This window comes from Pelophylax lessonae (assembly GCF_965119305.1).
Source record: "Pelophylax lessonae genome assembly, chromosome: 3".
NCBI classification, from domain to species: domain Eukaryota; kingdom Metazoa; phylum Chordata; class Amphibia; order Anura; family Ranidae; genus Pelophylax; species Pelophylax lessonae.
Window position 1 is genome coordinate 288,780,627 of NC_138770.1, and position 19,774 is coordinate 288,800,400.

At 41.1% G+C, this 19,774-nt stretch overlaps 1 protein-coding gene across 2 annotated transcripts in view; it reads left to right on the forward strand.

Moving 5' to 3' along the window:
* Window positions 1-19,774, forward strand: part of ATP13A3 (ATPase 13A3) — a 449,747-nt gene that overhangs the window by 326,278 nt on the left and 103,695 nt on the right. For both annotated transcript variants that reach the window (XM_082249624.1, XM_082249623.1), the window contains exon 20: window positions 17,990-18,114. In XM_082249624.1, the coding sequence (XP_082105750.1) occupies window positions 17,990-18,114 (125 nt within the window). The remainder of the gene's footprint in view (window positions 1-17,989; window positions 18,115-19,774) is intronic.

The window sequence follows — 19,774 nt, forward strand, 5'->3', positions numbered from 1 at the left end:
TTCCTGTGAGACAGACATTACGGGGCCAGAAAATAATTGATGATCGTCCATGACAGGTCATACCTTTTATCTCGCCCTCTAATTCAAAGACTCAGTCTTTAGATATGCAATGAAGGTGATCGCCGGTTCAGGGATGGGCAATTTGCCCAGCAGCTGACTTAGCATGATTAATCCCCCCCCAGAGAGGAGGGCTATGGAGAGGCTGGGTTATGCTCAATATAGGGGCTGAATTATGCTAAGCTAGGCGAGGAGGAAGTTGTCCAATCCTGAACGAGATACGTCCAGAGGGAGGAACAGGGAACCGGGCAGGACAGCTGAACCAGATCTATACTAGTGTAGGAAGAGGGAGGGAGACTTGCTCTTGCATTATGTAACTCCCAGGAGAAGGGTAATTATGGACTATAAGGTATACATTGCTTGGCCTCTTTGTGTTGATAGTGCTGTGTTTGTATATGAGTATCATACTCTATATTTGTTCAGTTAAACTAGGAATAGTTTCTATTTGTGTATGTACTATAGATAGATTGTTGTAAATTAATTTAGGCTTTTAGGCTATATACCAATAAAACTAATCTTGCTGTTTTGAAGCTTTCACTCATGTCAAAGAACTCTCATTTAACCCGAATATTGTCTGAGGTAAATTAAATCTCATATCTTCCGGGTAACAATAGTCTCCAATCTATGGGGCTCCATTTCCTTCTATTTGGCATGTATTTAGTATATGGAATACCATTGGGTGTAAATTAACCAATTCAATGAATCCAGCGAGGATATAGAAGCCAGGAAATTGGCCTCTGGTCAACTTCCTGATGACGCTATACTGCGAAATGCATTGAGGTTGATCTAGTGGCTACTACTTCCGGTTTTGTCACACCCGCTCTTTGCTGGAACATTTCTTGGAACGCACGCCGGAACTGAGCGGCGTTAGATATCCACACCACTGCTGTCTGTGTGCCAGATTCGGCACTTTTAAATGTGAGTTTTTAACTTCTATTTTTGCTTTAATTAATGAATATAAAAACGATATTGCGCAATCATGTTTTATCTTTTTGGAAAACGGTCTGACCATCTGATCCGGGGACAACCACTCTGTCTATTGTGAGCCCAGGAGGCTATCCAGTGCTAACATTGTATCCCCAAGGAGGTTATCTCAATGTTAATAGAGCAAGCTGGGTTCTAGAGGCCCTTTGTCATCTGGTGAGTGTCCCTCATATTAACTGATGAAGGATAACACAAGCACTAGCAACGTATAAATAAAAGGACCTGTTTGAGCACCTTTTCACAACTATGGTGGAATTCTTTCTTTGGATGAATTAATGGACTTTTTTTATCATTCTATTATTGCATATTTGTAAATGTTTGTTTTTTAGCACATGATTGTTTCACATATTTAGCTTTGCATATTTATTTATCACATTTATTGCACTTTAGATACGGTGCACATCTGAACGATGCTTTAGTAGTAATTTAGCAGGAATTTTGTAAGTTATGTTGTGTTTATGTGCACTAATAATTATTTTAGTGTATTTTTAGGGAAAATAGCGATATGATGGACATTTGCGCAATTATTGCTGGGCCCAAAAAATCTGTAGCACGTTTTTCATTCTACAGGTCATGTGCTTTCCGAAAATGTATGGTTTAATGCGACTTTTCAAATTCTGAAAAATGGTAACCTACACAGTAAATTGGTTTAATTTACAGTTTTGCGTACCTTCTGTTTTCACCATTTCACAAAGAAGGTGCAATTTAACATGTACACATATTTGTTCTTTATTAACTCAATATAAGTTTAACTTTTTTATTTAGTAGAAATTTTGTACATTTTCCCATGTAGGAATCCATTCAATTAATGATTTTTAGTGTATTTTAAGCGAAAATATTGGTTTGATAAACATTTTTGCAAATATTGCACCTTCTTTTTATTCTACTTGCCATGTACTTTCAGAAAATATATGGTTTGGGCGGGTCTTTTACAAACTCTGAAAGCTGTGAAAGTAAAAAAAAAAAAAACCTCTATTCTAGAAATGTTTGCATACATGCGATTTTCACTATTTCTCTAAAAGGCGCAATTTAAAATTTACAGATATGTTATTAACTCAATACAGGTTTAGCTTTTATATTTAGAAGGAACCTAGCAGGAATTTTGTAAAATTTGCTATGTTTGTATCTACTGCTAATGATTTTAGTGCATTTTTGGCGAAAATATTGTTTTGGTAAACGCTTTGCGGGGCCTTAAAAATCAGTAGTCTCTTCCATTTATTCTACTGGCCCTTTGATTTCAGAAAATGTATAGTTTGGGGAGTCTTTTAAAAACTCTTAAAGCTCTGGCATAGGTGGCTGGGCTGATCATGGGGAGGAGCCAACAAAAGGCGCGCACAGGGAGCATGGGATAGGAACGCCAGGCAGCCACCCTGCTATGCAGCACCTCCGAGGCCCTGTAGCCAGCCAGTGCCTAGCCCGGTACAGCCCCCTTCGCTCCTGCCCTTCTCCCCACTCTGAGGGGACCTAGGAGCCACGGAGGTGATAAGCCGTGGCGGCAGAGGCGGCGAGAGTGCCTGTCTGACAGGCTTTGGGAGCCCAGGCAGTATTGAGCCCGCGGAGATGTGCGGGATACTCTTGGATTGCCAAATCGAGCTGAACGGCCACCACAAGTGCCTGGAATCGTCAGGGGGAACCCTGTACTGTGCAGAGGAGCCACAGAAGAGCGGGACCAGAGGCTAAAGGATTTTGACGGCCGTAGGGTCCTCGAAGTGTCTCCCAAAGCTTTCAATGCTGATTGGACTGGACTCAAACTCCCCCCTCCCCCCGCAGGTAAAATATACCCCGCAGACTAGAGCTGCACGATTAATCGTATGAAAATCGCGATCTCGATTCACCCCCCCTGACGATCTAAACCTGACCTATTCTCGATTATTTGCATAGCTGAGGGAGCAGAGAAAACAGCTGTGGAAAACTCCCAGTAACTATAAACAAAATGATTACATTGTATCTTTTCCTTCCCTCTGCCAGGGAGAAAGGAAGTTTAACCTCTTAAAGACTAGACCTTTTTATGACACTTGTTGCTTGCAAGTTTAAAATCATTTTTTTTTGCTAGAAAAGTACTTAGAACCCCCAAACATTTTATATATTTTTTTAGCAGAGACCCTACAGAATAAAATGGCGATTGTTGTAATATTTTATGTCACACTGTATTTGCGCAGCAGTCTTTCAAACGCAATTAATAAACTTTAATGAATAAAAAAAAACGTAACAGTAAAGTTATCCCAATTTTTTTTGTTACACAGAGAATCGTGAGAGAATCGTGATCTTTATTCTAAGCTAAAAAATCGTGATTCTCATTTTGGCCAGAAGCGTGCAGCTCTACCGCAGACCCCTCAACAGAGTGGCGAGTGTAGACTTTTTTAAATTCCTCGCTCTATATGGCCGGTGACCATATTAGTTACATGGGGGGGGGACACAGAAAAGAGTTAAAGTTGGGGAAAATGAAACATTTCTAAAGTCCCTTGGTCTCAAACTATTTTTTCCTCAGGAAACCTATTTCCCCTATGCCAGTTATTTATACCCTGCAGATCCCCTTGACAGAGGGGTTAGGGCTGATGATTTAATTTCCTCTCTGTATAATGTGGAGGCTGACTTTACATAATACACAATATTGACTGCTTGGCAAACTACTTAATAGCACTGGGGACATTAAAGCACCATAGGGTTCTGCAATTTAAGGGGGCTGGATAATAGAATAAAATACAAACATGAGGGGTAAAACAATAAAACAATCGGCTCAAGCCCTGAAACAATTAAAAAGCATAGGACACAAGAAGATAGCACAGACAAGCAGTTCCCAGATAAACAGGGAATCTGTGCAAGACAGAAGTTAAAGAAAAAAAGCAGACAAAATGGAACATCACTGGGTATAAGCACTCCAGGTCATTCAAGAGTGGAGCAAGATCTAGAGAGCAATCTAGAGACGGACTACATGCCAGAACAAAATACATTTACCCACAAAAGTGGAAATGATGGCCATGTTTGCGGCACTGGAAAAGTCTATAAAAAACAGATGGCGACAATACACAAGGACTTGGGCCATCTACTCCCCATGTTCAGGAGGTGGAAAAGAGACAAGAAAATTATACTCAAACAATAAACAAGTTAAAAAGAGAAATGAAAAACCTAAAAATGGAACAGAGGAACCTTGCGAATAAATTGGAAGATCAAGAAAACCAGAACAGAAAAAGAACAGAAGGAAGAACTTGAGAATACGAGGCCTACCAGAACCTACAAATGGAGAGGTCTTGATAGATAAAATGAGGAAAATCTTTAACCCACTATTAGACAGGAGAAGCTGAACAGATAAAAATAGAAAGAGTGCACCTGATCAGAAGTTCAAAAGGTACACCAGCAGAGGCTCCAAGAGATGTAATCAGATTTCAAGATTATGAAAATATAGCCCTGCCCCCTTGGGGGTGGCTTGTTGAATGGGTGTCCTCATCACCTCTTACACCCTGAACCTGCTCCGACCCATCTGACACTATCAGTTCTGTCATGGTAAATAATCTAGACCACAAAGGTTGCAGTGAATAAACAATTTACTGTTCTTTTGGAATATTAAGGTAGAATCAAAGTCTTCAAACAAAAAGCAGAAATGACACAAGGAGAAAGGATCCTGAGTCCCCAACCAAGGATTTATGCCTTTTTGCTTAGCACTCAGGATCTAGAACACCAGCCACACATTCATACACAAACAAATGTGTATGCATGCTAAGAGGGTGATGATCCACAATAGTAAACAATGCTTTAACAAATGTGGTTAGAGAGTGACCGCAGATAAAGTTACTATACTCAATGACTTAAATGCAAAGTAAACCGTGTACTGCTTTCATTAACTAGCAGAATGCACTCTGTATGCTAGCGGGGGCCCCCTTTATGATGAATTGCAAGCTTCTCTTGGAGAGTGAGGCCTCACTTATCTTCACCGGCAAAAAATCCCTCGATCAAAGGAAAGTATTTGTAATCCAACAAAGGAAAGGAGGTTGAACTATGTTCCCCAATGCAATAGCAGTTGTAATCCACAGAGAGGCAAATGCAGTTTATCCTGCGCGTCACAACAGATTAACAGCCTAGAACTGGATGAGGGCCTAAGGCCTGATTCACCCACTTCGCACTATATTTGTATCTGCAGTGTCCAGAGGTTTGACTGAGTGTCAGAATGGCCTTCTAAAATTACTCAAACTGTTTGCCCTTCCCAGAATCAGTCTAGATCTGTATTCTAGTAGAGATGTAAATACTGAATGTCTCTCACCCAAACTGGGAGATCTGCTTCCCTCCACTCTCATCAGCGTCTCCATCTGCCTGTCAGCAACCTTCCGCTCGGCCACCCCACCGAGACTCCTCCGCACACTCACACCGCCGACTTTTCTCCAGTATCCACTACTAGGCCTCGGCCCCAGTTCCTGCGATCTGCAGCAGCTCTTCCTGCGATCCGCAGCAGCTCTTCCCCTTCTGACCAGTGCGCTGTCCTCGAGGCAAGAGAGTGAAGCAAAGTCCCATCTTCCTTTTATATAACGACCCCCAGCAAGCTCCGTGCGTCCTGTTGCTCCCTGGGAGAAGGGTCCCTCTGTCTCAGCAGTCTATGATCCTGACTCCTCCTGGACTACATCTCCCATAATGCATAAGTCACTGTCTTACAGAACTTTAACAATAATAACTATGTGAACAATACCAGCCGTGTGACCCGGCTAAAAAAAGAGCCCAAATCTGGGAAAGCCTGAACGGAAAATGCCATTAAAATATGAAGGTGCCAACCTCCAGATCTATTTAGATCTGGCGCAGAAAAGACTAAGGAGAATGCTTAAACCACTCTATGAGTTAATGCAAAATAATTGAGCACAATATAACCGGGCCTTCCCGGCATGCCTGGTAGGCTGGAGGAAAGGCCGTATGGCAAGACTGAGATTCCCTAAATAACTGCAAAGCTTCTGTGCAAAATTGGGGGTTCCCATGTTAAGTATACCAGTTTGGTCCGAGGGCAGGACCGAAGATAAAACCCAGGATGAAGTACACTTGCAACTGGCCTCAAAGAAAAGAAGCTGATTGGTGAAACTGAACAAGAGCCAGAATGAAGAGAACTATAGGAGGGAGACTTTAGGAGACTCTGGGATAGGGGAGGAGTGGGTGGCCGGGAGGAGGGAAAGGAAGGAGTTAGGGAGCTATGGATGGCAAGCCAAGCTAACTAGCAGGCCCTGAGTCTTACTTCCCCAGGTAGGAGGAATTGGGACTAGAGAGTGCATTAGATAGAGCACCACCCAATGGAAAAGAGAGTAGACGGGCAAGGCGTGCCCAAGGAGATCACCATAATCTACTCTAGGATCTTGGATAGGTCAGATTTACAACTTGGTATGACCAGCCGGGTGAGCAGGAGGGGAATGGGGAGGGCTGAGGGTGAAAGGAGGTAAAGTACAGGAGGAGAGAGGAGAAGGAGAAACGACATGACTTCCCTAAAGTTTTTGACATGTACTGTAAGAGGATTAAATATGCCAATTAAAAGACATGAAGTACTAGAAGAACGCAGATTATATTCTGCTAGCATAATATTTCTCCAGGAGTGCAAGATACAAATGTAAAATTATATTCAAAATACTACCCGGTTTGGTACTATGGAGGCTCACCAACTAAGAGCGCAAAGGGGGTAGCAATTGGTGTGGCAAAGGATGTTAGGTTCTCTTTTGGAAGAAAGGTTGGTTGAACCAGAAGGGCAGGAACATTTTCAAGGGACAACTACAGGGGTTGAAATGTACAGTGGCAAACGTATATTGCCCAAAAAAAAACTTGAAAGGTTATTTGAAAAAACGACTAGAGAAGTTGATGCAGTTCAGAATGGGCTATTTGATACTGGCAGGAGACTTCAATTTTTGTATGGATCCACTCTGATTGTACAACGCGTGCATAGGTGATAGGAAATCACCAGTTTAACAATTAAAAAAAAAGCTATTTCACTGCCAATTGGAGGACGTGTGGAGAATCCAACACCCCAGGGAGAGGGATTACTCCTTCCACTCCCCTGTGCATGGATGTACTCAAAACTGGACTATATTATGATAGAACATAGACGGATAGAAGCAATGAATAAAACATCAATAGGAATAATGTCATTATCAGACCATGCCCCAGTAATTATGAAAATTAAACTTTCGTTGATGGGGTTTTTGATCTCTATCAGCCTATCGGGGAATAAGGGGTTTGCCGTCGTCCCAGTTGCAATAATGTTTTTGGGTTGGTACCTCAAGCCAAAGATTCTGGATGGATTCTGGGTGGGGACTTTTAAGGCAAGTGATAATAATAGTATACTATTATTAACACTTGCCTTAAAAGTCCCCACCCAGAATCTTTGGCTTGAGGTACCAACCCAAAAACACGAAAATGAAACTTTCTGGACCCAGAGAAATATAAACACCTGGAGGATTAATGAAGAACTGATATAAGAAGTAGGGAAAAAGATAGGGGAAGAACGGGAACAATTTTTCATAAATAATGAAACCCTAGACGTATCATCTGATGCTACGATCTGGGAAGCCCACAAGTCTTACATCAGAGGTGTACTGATTTCGATAGGCTCCAGGGGAAAAAAAAGGAAAGGAATATTAAAAAAAAAAAAAAAAAAAAACTCTGAAAGCTGAAAGTGGAAAAATTAAAACCTTTCCAGATTTTTAGAGAAATTTGGTTATTTATAGTTTTGTGTACGTTCATTTTTCACCATTTCGCAAAAGGGTGCAATTTTTAAATTTACAAATTTGTTATTTATTAAATCCATACAGGTTAAGCTTTTCTATTTAGTAGGAATTTAGCAGGCATTTTGTAAAATTTGCTTTGTATCTGCTAACCTATTTTAGTGTCTTTTTATCGAAAATATTGCTTTAGTAAACATTACGCAAATATCGTTGGGCCTTAAAAATCAGTAGCACCTTCCGTTTATTCTACTGATCCTATGCTGTCAGAAAATATATGGTTTGGTGGGTGGTCTTTAACAAACTCTGAAAGCTGTATGGGAACAATGAAAACCCTCCAATTTTTAGAGAAATGTGGTGGTATACATTTTTGTGTACATTTAATTTCGGCCAATTTGCAAAAAGGCGTAATTTAAAAAAAGTATGAATATTTGTTTTTAACTCCATACAGGTTAAGCTTTTAAATTTAGTAGAAATTTAGCAGGAATTTTGTAAAATTTGCTTTGTTTATAGCGGCTAAAAATGATTTTAGAGAATTTTTTGCTAATATATTGTTTTGATAAAAATTTGCACAATTATCGCAGGGTATTAAAATCAGTAGCACCTTCTTTTTTTGTTGTCTGCAGGTCATGTGCTTTCAGAAAATATATGGTTTTGGGGGAGGTCTTAAACTCTAAAAGCTGTAAGGGAACAATGAAAACCTCTAGATTTTTAGAGCAATTTAGATATTTCCATTTTTGTGCATGTTTGATTTTCACTCGTTTGCAAAAAGGCGAAATGTAAAATTTACAAATAGTGGATATTTATTACCTCAATACAGGTTAGCTTTTATATTTACTAGGAATTTTTTAAAGTGAGCTGTGTTTTTTTATCTGCTAATAATGATTTAGTGTATTTTTAGTAAAAATATTGTTTGGATAAACATTTGCGCAAATATCGTTGTGCCCTAAAAATCCCTAGCACCTCATTTATATTCTACTGGTCACGTGTTTCAGAAAAAAATATGGTTTGAGGGGTCTTTAACAAACACTGAAAGCTGTAAGAGAAAAATAAAAAAGCAATAGAAAAATTGCAAAAATTGCCTGACCAGCGAAGTTTCAAAGTGGAGCACAGGGCCTGGCAGCGAAACTGTTAAAGATGGTCCCTGAAATAATTTTGATCCAGGATACATGAACCACTTGTTTACCCAACAAAGATATTATTGCTTCTGCTACACCTAAAACTTAGACTGAAGAAAAATTTTGTGAAGGCGGTGAACAAGGAAGGTGAAGGTTTTTATTTTTTTATTTTTTTTCTGGAGACAGATGCTTCCAGGAATAACCGATGTCAAAAATAAAGTGGAATTCCAGACTAAACCCGACACTAACTGTAATACAGTCATTCTGAAACGATATCTCAGTTTAGTTTGAAAGGGGTCTGTCATCCTAAAATGTTTTTCTGGAAGAAAAACTTTTAAAAAAAATTTGTGCCCAGTGTAATTAAACCAGTTATCCTAATTGCACAGTACAGGGCACATGAGTTGACTCTTAGACCATTGGTTAGTTGCTGCCACCTTCAGGTTATGGGGCACTGGCAAAAGTTGCTGGGAACTGCCCACCAGTGTACCAGTACAACCCTGCCCACTCCGTGAAGCTGAAGTTGTGATGGACTTCTTTTTTTAGAGAAGATTTTTTCATTTAAGATCAGACTGTGCATCGCCTAATTGCTCTCTAGCAGTTTAAGGTTTGGTTACCCTTGATTTGCATATTTGGAACCATACCCAGACACTACAGCCCCATCATTGTCTTGTTAACTCAGTCCTATAGGTAGCATTTAATCATTTCAAATTGATGGCCTTTCTTCCACCTTACTACCAGAAGTTCCTTTCTGGCTGGTGACGTAGTTCTCAGAAGATTCCTGATTGTGCAGTGCCTGCCGCCATTTCTGCCAATGGTGTAACCCAGTCTTTTGCCATCTTACCTGTTGCCTGATACCTCCAGATACACAGCCAAAAAGAATTTGGTTGGTTCTTGGGTTGCTGCAATTCCTTCATAGCCGACAATCTGAACTAAGTCTATATCCATTCTGTGAGCACCCCGCAGGAAAAGATCCTCTCTTGGCAATGATGTGTTACAGGTGCTCAATAGCAAGAACACATGGGATAAACCATGGAGATTCTGCTACAGGTACTGAGGTAACTCCAAAATCTTCTCAGGTTGATAGCAGTTACCTTGTCCCAGTGTTTCTGATCTATTCTAAAGGCTGTTGCCACTTCTGGAATCAGTGGGTGCTAACCCCCGTAAACACACTTCTGCCTCGCCACCCCCTGATTATTTTCCAACATTATAACCTGAACTGCCTAGTGCAATTCCATTTGCAGAAAGCAAATGACTTCTCTTTAATCGTTTATTAAAGGACACAGGCAGAATATTCATACGCCAAGGGTTAAAGCTGTACCTTCAGGTGATTGGACAATAGCAAAGTTTTAGCGGAAACACCCACTGGGTGCTTCCCCTATAACACTACCGTGACTCCTCAGTTTTGTGCTAGTGTCTGAAGGTGATTTACCTTTTCCTAATGAGGAAACTCTCACCCTAAGGGTCCATTCACACTAGCGCGACTTATCAGGCGACTTGGTCGCCTGACAAGTCGCGGTGGGTCGCTCGCCATTGAATAGTACAGGACCCGTTCTAATAGGAGCGACACAAGTCGCTCCGACTTATAAAAAGGGTCCTGTACTACTTTGGGGCGACTTGGAGGCGACTTGCATTTTCAATGATATGAAGTCCGTGCAAGTCGCGCCGAGGTCGCGGTTCACAGGTCGCCCCACCCAGTCGTGTCGCCGCAGTCTGAACGGGGTCTTAGCTTAGCTAGTTTATTATTTTTCTAAAATATTTTATGTTCTAGTTCTTTAGTCAGACCCCTTACTATCTTCTGATGCCCTTGGGATGTATGACAGGTAAGACATTGTCACCCTGTATCTCTGAGCATTACTGTTAAAAAAAAAAAAAAAAAAACAGGGCTAAGGTTTAAAATGTATTTTCCTCAGTGTAAAACTTTTCAAACTTGGTACTAAAATTCAACCACTCAAGTGCTCAGTCTCAGTTGATGACCAGGTGTTAAATCACACTACTGGTTGCATTCTTTAACACCACTTTCACCTAGAGCCCTTTTTTTAAAAACCCAGGCACTCCTCCAGCCCTTTCGCCACAAGAATTAATTATAGGACGTCTCCACCTGTGTTACCGCTTACTCTTTATGAACACGCTTTCCCTATACTTCACAGCGTATTCTGTGAGTACCCCACAGGGGACTGCCCTCATTTATAGCTATGCTGGAGACTAAACAAAAGGGAGCCCATGAAAAATTGCAGGCGATCATTTGCTCTGGTGAAGGTCTGGACCACACTTCACCTCAGAGAGACCTTGCACTCTAGCAAGCAATGGTTCAACAACGACATCCGATTTTAGTTCTATTTCAGGCACGCAACAAGCCGCCTATTTGACTAAGACAGAATTGTCTCCATCTACAGTCAGGTCCATAAATTCTAATCTTTTTGGCTCTATACACCACCACAATGGATTTGATATGAAACAAGATGTGCTTTAACTGCAGACTTTCAGCTTTAATTTGAGGATATTTACATCCAAATCAGGTGAACAGTGTAGGAATTACAACAGTTTGTATATGTGCCTCCCACTTTTTAAGGGACCAAAAGTAATGGCACAGATTAACAATCATAAATCAAATTTTCACTTTTTAATACTTGGTTGCAAATCCTTTGCTGTCAATTACAGCCTGAAGTCTGGAACTCATAGACATCACCAGACGCTTGGTTTCATCCCTGGTGATGCTCTGGCAGGCCTCTACTGCAAATGTCTTCAGTTCCTTCTTGTTCTTGGGGCAACATGCTTTCCAAATTTGAAAGGTTGATTCCATTCCAAAATGCTTTGGCATTGTGCAGGCTGACTGTTCTCCATCTTGTCCTTGTCCCTTTGAGTACAAAGAGACCTACAAAACCCTGCAAGGCATTACCTGTTTATGGACAAATAGATATCCATAACTTTAATAGATGATGGGTTTTACTCCTCATGTATCCACACTTCAATGTAGCCTTTACATTGCTGGGCTCCCCACACCTATCATTTGACCCTTAAACCAACCCTGAACTTTAATATCCCAGTGTACCTTGGAGACCCTTTTCTTTATAAAGCCTGAGTCATATTTTTGAACCGTTGGCCCAAACACTAAAGCTCAGTTCCCCCTGCTGTTGACACTTCGCTCTTCTCAGGCTCCTCCCCTGATCTTGTACTGCTCGGAATATCTGGGCTTAATCCTCAATTCCTTAATTACATTCCCTTTGTGATGGAAATAAATGGGGTTTGGAGAATAGAAATTCTCTCTGTGCGCTGAAAACTTCACTGCGCTGAAAAGCACACTTGTGGATATTAATACGCGCCGAGCACCATTATTCCCTTGCACTTAAAAGTACATTGTAGAGCTCTTTTGTATAAAGAAATCCAAGTGCTCGGCGACAAAGAAGGAAATAGGTGCATGCTGTGTCGCAATCAATGCCAACTGAAGAGTCTCTGCTTCAGAGCAGAGCCCTGGTTTATTTATAATCAGGAAAAAGGGGTTTACATTGGGAGGGGACAACTGTTCCGCACAACCAATCACACAGGTATACATTCAAAGGATCAATAGAAAGGGGGAGTGTATGTTTATGCACAAGCAGAGCCGTGTGCCTGAGTTTCCCGCTCTGCGGGTGCACGAACGACCATGCGCTATTTTTAGCAATGAAACCCACGTGTAGGAAAAATGCCCGCCAAACACTACACAATGGAACTAGCGTGTACCTCATGAAAGTTGCCCCGCTAATACGTGTGCATGCACTCCCATCATAGTTACATAGTAGGTGAGGTTGAATAAAGACAATAGTCCATCCAGTTCAACCTGTGTAGGTGTGTGTGGCTGTAATCATCTCACATAGCCCTGAATGTTCTGATCCTTGAGATGTACGTCTAAGAGTCTTTTGGAAGCCACCATACTTCCCGCAGAAGCCACCTCTTGTGGTAGAGAATTCCACAATCTTGTAGCCCTAACAGTAAAGAACCCCCCTCATGGCCTGAGGTTAAAACGCTTCTCCTCTAATCGCATTGTATGTCCTCAAGTCCTCATGCAATCCCTTCGAATGAACAGCTTTTTTTCTAAGCTGAGATCCCCATTAAGATATTTATAAATTGCTATCATGCCCCCCCTCAGACGTCTCTTCTCCAGGGAGAATAAATTGAGCGATTGCAGACGCTCTTCATAGTTAAGGTCCCCCAATCCCCTAATCAGTTTAGTTGCCCTTCTCTGGACTCTCTCCAGCTCCAACACATCCCTCCTGAGGACTGGCGACCAGAACTGGACAGAATACTCCAGATGCGGTCGGACCAGAGTTTTATAAAGTGGAAGGATTATAGTCTTATCTCTGGAATACATCCCTTTTTTTATGCTTGCTAATAATCTGCTGGCTTTGGCAGCTGCCGCTTGACATTGCATGCTGTTGCCTAATCTATCATCAACCAAGACTCCCAGATCCTTCTCCATTTTTGATTCCCCCAAGGGTTCCCCTCCTAACGTGTATTGTGCTTTTATGTTTTTAATCCCCAAGTGCAAAACCTTACACTTCTCCACGTTAAACCTCATTTGCCATGTTGTTGCCCACTCCGTTATTTTGTCCAGGTCATTCTGTAGGATATCTGCTTCATGCTGTGCAGTTATTGCCCTGGTCAATTTTGTGTCATCTGCAAAAACTGATAACGAACTACTGATCCCGTCCTCAATGTTGTTTATGAATAAATTGAACAAGGTTGGTCCCAGGACTGAGCCCTGGGGCAACCCGCTTACTACCTCAGACCAGTCTGAGTATGCGCTGTTTATTACCACCCTTTGGACACGGCCTTTTAGCCAGTTCCGTATCCAAGAGCAAATCCTGCTGTGTCTATACCTGCAGACCTTATTTTATAAATTAAGCGATTGTGGGGAACTGTATCAAACGCCTTAGCGAAATCCAAGTACACCACATCCACTGGTCTGCCCCTATCTAGCTCACAGCTCACCTCCTCGTAGAATGTTAAGAGATTGGTTTGACAAGAACGCCCATTTGTAAACCCGTGCTGATTACCGCTGATGATGTTGTCTTTAGCAAACTCTACGATATAGTCCCTTATCATCCCCTCCAGTAGTTTACATACTATTGATGTCAAACTGACAGGCCTATAATTTCCCGGGATATGCCTCTGGCCCTTTTTGAATATCGGAATCACCTTAGCTTTCTTCCAATCCCCTGGTACATCTCCTGTCCTAATACTGTCAGCAAAGATCAGTAACAGTGGTCTAGATATAACCTTATTGAGTTCCTTGAGTACTCTCGGATGTACGCCATCCGGGCCTGGTTATTTGTTTGTGTTAAGTTTATCCAGCCTTTCCCTGATTTCACCCTCTGTTAGCCATAGTGGCAAGTCCTGTGTATTACTACTAACCATATAGTCATGGTCAGTGTACCCCTCCCTTTCCTGTGTAAAGACTGACGAGAAAAAAGCATTCAGCACGGTTGCTTTTTCAGTGTCCTCTGTAACCATCCTCCCATCATTGTTAATTATGTGTGCAATGTGCTCTGCCTTAGTTTTTTTGCTGTTGATATATTTAAAGAATTTCTTTGTTTTCTTTTTACTATCCTCCGCTATTTGTCTCTCAAAGTTGATTTTAGCCATCTTGATTTCTTGTTTACTTTTCTTATTTGCCTCCTTGTATTGCTCGAAAGCCGATACTGTGCCCTCTGATTTATATTTCTTGAAGGCCAATTTTTTTCCCCTAATAAGTTTTTTGACGCTACGGTTTAGCCAGCCAGGTTTGGCTTTGTCTCTTCTAAATTTCCCATAGGAATGCACTGCAAGATGCATTTGCTTAATATGTTCCTAAAGCATTCCCATTTATCCTCTGTGGTCAGTGATCCCAAGGTTTGGTCCCAGTTAACCCTTTCCATCAATGAGTACAATTTTGGAAAGTTTGCCCTTCTGAAATTTAGGGTTCTTATGTTCCCCCCTTGCCTTGTTATATTGTTATTTATACTAAATGTGATCATCTTGTGATCGCTAGAGCCCAGGTTGTCCTGGACTCCTACCTCCGAGATTATGTCTGGGTCATTAGTGATCAATAGATCCAGGACTGCGTTTTCTCTGGTAGGGGAATCCACCAACTGTGACATGTAATTATCCAGTAAGGTTTCCGTGAATAGACGGGCCTCTGTGAGTGTGTAGTCCCCTCATCCCAGTCAATGTCGGGATAATTGAAGTCCCCCAATATGATGACTGATCCCAATTTTGCCACTTTACCCATTAGTGCTAAAAATTCCAGCTCTACCTCCTCCGCTTGGTTAGGTGGCCTATAGCAAACCCCCACAATTACTTTCCCCTTTTCTCCTTCCCTATGGAGTTCAACCCACACAGATTCTAAATCCATGCTCATCCCATCCGTAATGTCACTCCTTTCTATCACCTTTATATTGTTCTTGACATAGAGACATACCCCTCCCCCTCTTTTTCCTACCCTGTCCTTCTGGTACACCGAATACCCTTGGATATTGGCCAGCCAGTCATGTGAGGGGTCGAACCAAGTCTCCGTTATTCCCACAAGGTCTATGTCCTCTTCATGTACTAACATTTCCAATTCATCCATTTTATTAGCTAGGCTCCTGGCATTAGCATATACCCCTCTCAGTTTTACAGAAGTTAAACGTGATTGGCGGTTATGTTTATTCCTGTTTGGTCTGAGATTTTCCCGCACAGACCTACCAATTGACGTTGTGGACCTACTGTCGCTGCTGACTCTACAACTGCCTTCAGTCCTTTGCTCCCTCCTGACTGACTACTTTTGAGCCCCCCCCCCCCCCATCTCCTAGTTTAAAAGCCCCTCCAACTTGGTGGCCATCTTTCTCCCCAAAAGAGCTGTACCGTCCCCATTAAGGTGCAGCCCATCCTTACTAAAGAGCCGGTAGCCAACTGAGAAGTCAGCCCAGTTCAACAGGAACCCAAACCCGTCCTTCCTACACCAGTTCCTCAGCCACTTGTTAAGTTCCTTAATCTCCTTCTGCCTCTCTGGTGTGGCTCGAGGTACAGGCAGTATTTCAGAGAAAACCACCTTGGAGGTCCTCAATCTATTACCTAAGTCCCTGAAATCGTTCTTTAGGATCCTCCACCTACCTTTTACTTAGTCATTAGTGCCCACATGCATCACATGCACCACTATAAGAATATCATAACCTGTTAAAAGTAAATCCTATATGATATAGTTCATAAAAACCATATTTGATAGTGATTATGCTACTGTTCCAGTGAATGAGACTATATCTGCAAAAGACAATAGCAGCAGTATTTCAATTTTGCAGATCAAGCATAATAGAAAGCTACCAGCCATTATTCCAGCAAAAGGGCAGATATTATTAAAACTATAAGAATTCCACATCACAAACATATATCCATCAGTGAATACCTGGACCCGGCTGGCTGATATACATTTGTGCGTTTGAGTTCGCCTCGCACTGCTATAGTTCCGGAACGGCACTTGCTTGTTTGCGTAGCCGCTGCGGAGAGGGATGATCAGGCAAGTAGCGTGCAGTCTCCATTTAATGGAAGGTTTCCACAACTACAGGTCTTTTCTCAATGCCAGTTAAAGCCATATTTGCTGTGCGTATCGATTACCGGTAAACCGACACTGGGAGACATAATGACAATTTAACTAAACACACATCCTAAAAAATGTCCACACAAATGTTAATACAATTTCCACAACACCCTTCATTACAGTATTTTACCCATCACTCTCCATGTTCATGTATGTGCTACCATTGGCACCCTTGGATCTCAATTATAATTTCCCTCAGGTTCTGATGGCGAACCTCATTCGGGATAGCCAGTGCTTGGCTTCTCCACTCAGTCATTGAATCTCTCCTCAATACTTGCTGAAGTTAGCGTACATTAAATTTCTCCTACGTGGAGTCTGAAAAAACCTAGCTCTTAGTACCTGGCAGGTCTTGGTTAGGTCTTGCATATACTTTTCCTAACACGTTGGCTTAGTGCACTCCCTTTTGCAAGAAGTTGCTTTTGATCACCGTTGTGACCCTCTTTGCCTCATTGGGGCTTTCCTCAAGTGTCCTTGTCCATAAAGAGTCCTCCCATTGTGCTCAAAGTGGTTACTCCCTTATAAAGGGCTCTGTAATAACAGAACCTTCCTCTCTTTAACCCTGATAGCCATAGTTCTATTTTGGCTCACCTTGTGTTCTTCCAGAGGCCCCCTCCTCCTCTTGCGGTACGTGGGAGACTACAGAGTTTCTTGGAAACCAGTCTGTCTTGCTTCCCTGAGGCTCTTCTTATCGCCTTCTGTGGAAATGTCATTCTCCTTCCCCCATGTCCTGCCTTCAAGGCATGTCAAACACTTACGATTTATAGACTGTAATCTATGGCTGTCTGCAATTTATTCCCTTGCCAACCTACCCCACTTCTGTTTCTGACACGGTGGTCCCTCTATATGGATTCCTCCCTCTTTTTCCACCTATCTGAATTTTCCGTCTTTTGCCCCCAGGTGGTGGGTCCCTATTTCCCTACCTGAACCCAATCTAAGAAGGATGTTGGGTTTCTTGTCCCATTAAGCTTATAGGAATATAATGTATTATATATTTAATGTACATGTAAACAGTACAGGATACAGGTCTTTCCCCTATTCCTCTGTAATCTCCTTACTACTTGCTAAAAAACTGGAGCTTCAGTAAGTGGGCAGGGTTATATAGGCACACTAGGGATTGGTTCTTCGGATAGCTTTTGCCAGTGTTCAATCACCCAAAGGAGTACTGTATGCCTCAAAATGGATTTTATAGGTATGCCCCAAAATTTTTTTTTTTTTTTTTTGTAGTCTGGAGTGAGGCAAACCCCTATGACCCCAGCCCCCCTCCTCCTCCCAAAAAAAGTCAAACCTTTTTAAAATATATACTGCGAGGAAATATTACTTTCAGCGTCATTTTTGTGTTCTTAACATTCCGGTTTAGTTTGGTTAGTGTATCTGTAATCAAAACTTGGCCACGGTGAGAATGTTAGAGCATAATTGAAAAAAAGTTTTTAAAAAAAGGTTAGACTGAAAAAAAAAGTCTGTAGTATTTGTATAACAATTATGCTGTTTAACATGATTAGTATTTTATATTTAAAGGAAACATGCTTTCCAACAGTTTGACGCAAAATTTTCACTAATTATTGCAGAGATGTAATTGAAAACAACATGACATTCCTGGGGTTGATTATTATGCAAAATAAATTAAAACCGGAAACTCCAGCTGTACTTGAAGACCTTCGCAAAGCTGACATTCGTATGGTCATGGTCACAGGTGAGAAAAAAATGTCTTTAAAGAAAGTTTAGTTATTTTGTGTTTTATTTCAGTGAAGAAAAAAAAAAAAAAAGTACTGAGTACATTTTAAATAATAATAAAAAAAAACCTGAATAAAACTGTTCTTACTCAATATAAACCACACCCGTAATCAGGAAAGTGCCCTTTCTCCATCAGTATTTGCACGGCTCAAATGCAGCACTTAAAATCCTTCACGCTTCATCATAATAGTGTGAAGAATTATCACCCGCTCTCTAGATAGATTTTATACTGGTGTGATAACTGAACGTGTGTACAAAATCAGGCAGAACACTTGATTTAGGCTGTTAATAGCCATTTGTTTGTGGTACTTGCTGCAGTGGACTCTGCATTACTGAAGAAATCCACCACACATTTGCCATGCATCTTTTATTCTGGTTATATACAAGTTTAAGCAACAGTTGACACCATGGTCAGTGGCATGTCTGCAAAATTGCTGTATTTGCTATTAGTAACAAACCAATTGCATATCTTATATCATGCATACCTACATGTCCTCTGTAAAAATTAGAAACCAGAAATAGTACATGCTTATTATTTATTTTTTATTTTTCACACCAGGGCATATTCTTATGCTGCAATGCTGACTTACCTGGAATAAAATTGGGCTTCTGTATTTATCAGTGTGAGTTTGGATGATAACCTCACACACCAGGAATTGCTGTCACTAAAGGCAAAAAAAATAAATAAAATAAAACCATTCAGGCTTTTTTGTGGCATCTGTGTCCCACTGGAGATATTTCCCTTTACTTCCTGTCCCCATTGCCAAAACAGGAAGTGAGGGGAAATCCTTCCAAAGTAAGGGGAATCCCCAGGTGTCACCAGGGTCCCTAAAACTAGTTTCCCCTTTATTACCATTTTGAGGTCAACCCAAAATTTATATACAGAGAATGTTCATACACTCCCACACAACCGGCAACCCGTTTAGACACCAGCACTTTTTTGTACTAAATCCTCTCTTGAAAGTGTATGAACATTCTCTGTATATATATTTTTTACACAAGAACTTTATTCCACGTATTACCTGCTGTTAACCCCTTTTGTTGCTTTTGGGGTATTTTTACTCTTTTTTTTTTTTTCATAGTGCGATTTTATTGTGATTTCACCACTTAGCTGCTTTTCTGATCAGACCCCTTGATTTGATCAGTGTATAGCACAGTTGCACTTTTTTCACTGTCGCGTCTAATATTTTTCTCTCCAGCTTTTAAGGCACTTTTTAAATTTTTATTTGGTCTACTATTTTGCCCTTAGCTGACCAGCACCTTTTGGCACAGTGCACTTTACCACTTCACTACCATTTTTGATTAATCTATTGATTATTCTATGGTTTCCTGCCACTATTATTATTTATTGTCACTTTTAGCATGATGTTTTTTATTCTTGCTATATTTTATGATTGAGATGTGATTAAGCGCCAATTTATTTTATATTTTCTTCTATGCTTTTATGTATGTGGTGACACTACTAAGAATTGACTGCTAATCGTGACCTTATCACACTCTATTTTACCTCTCATACTACACCCTGTTTTATGGTTAGCGCTTAGGTTTTCCAACTGCCCCATAGGCAGCTTTGTATTCTGAAAATAAATACAAAGCTTCCTCTGATTGGTTGAGTCGGA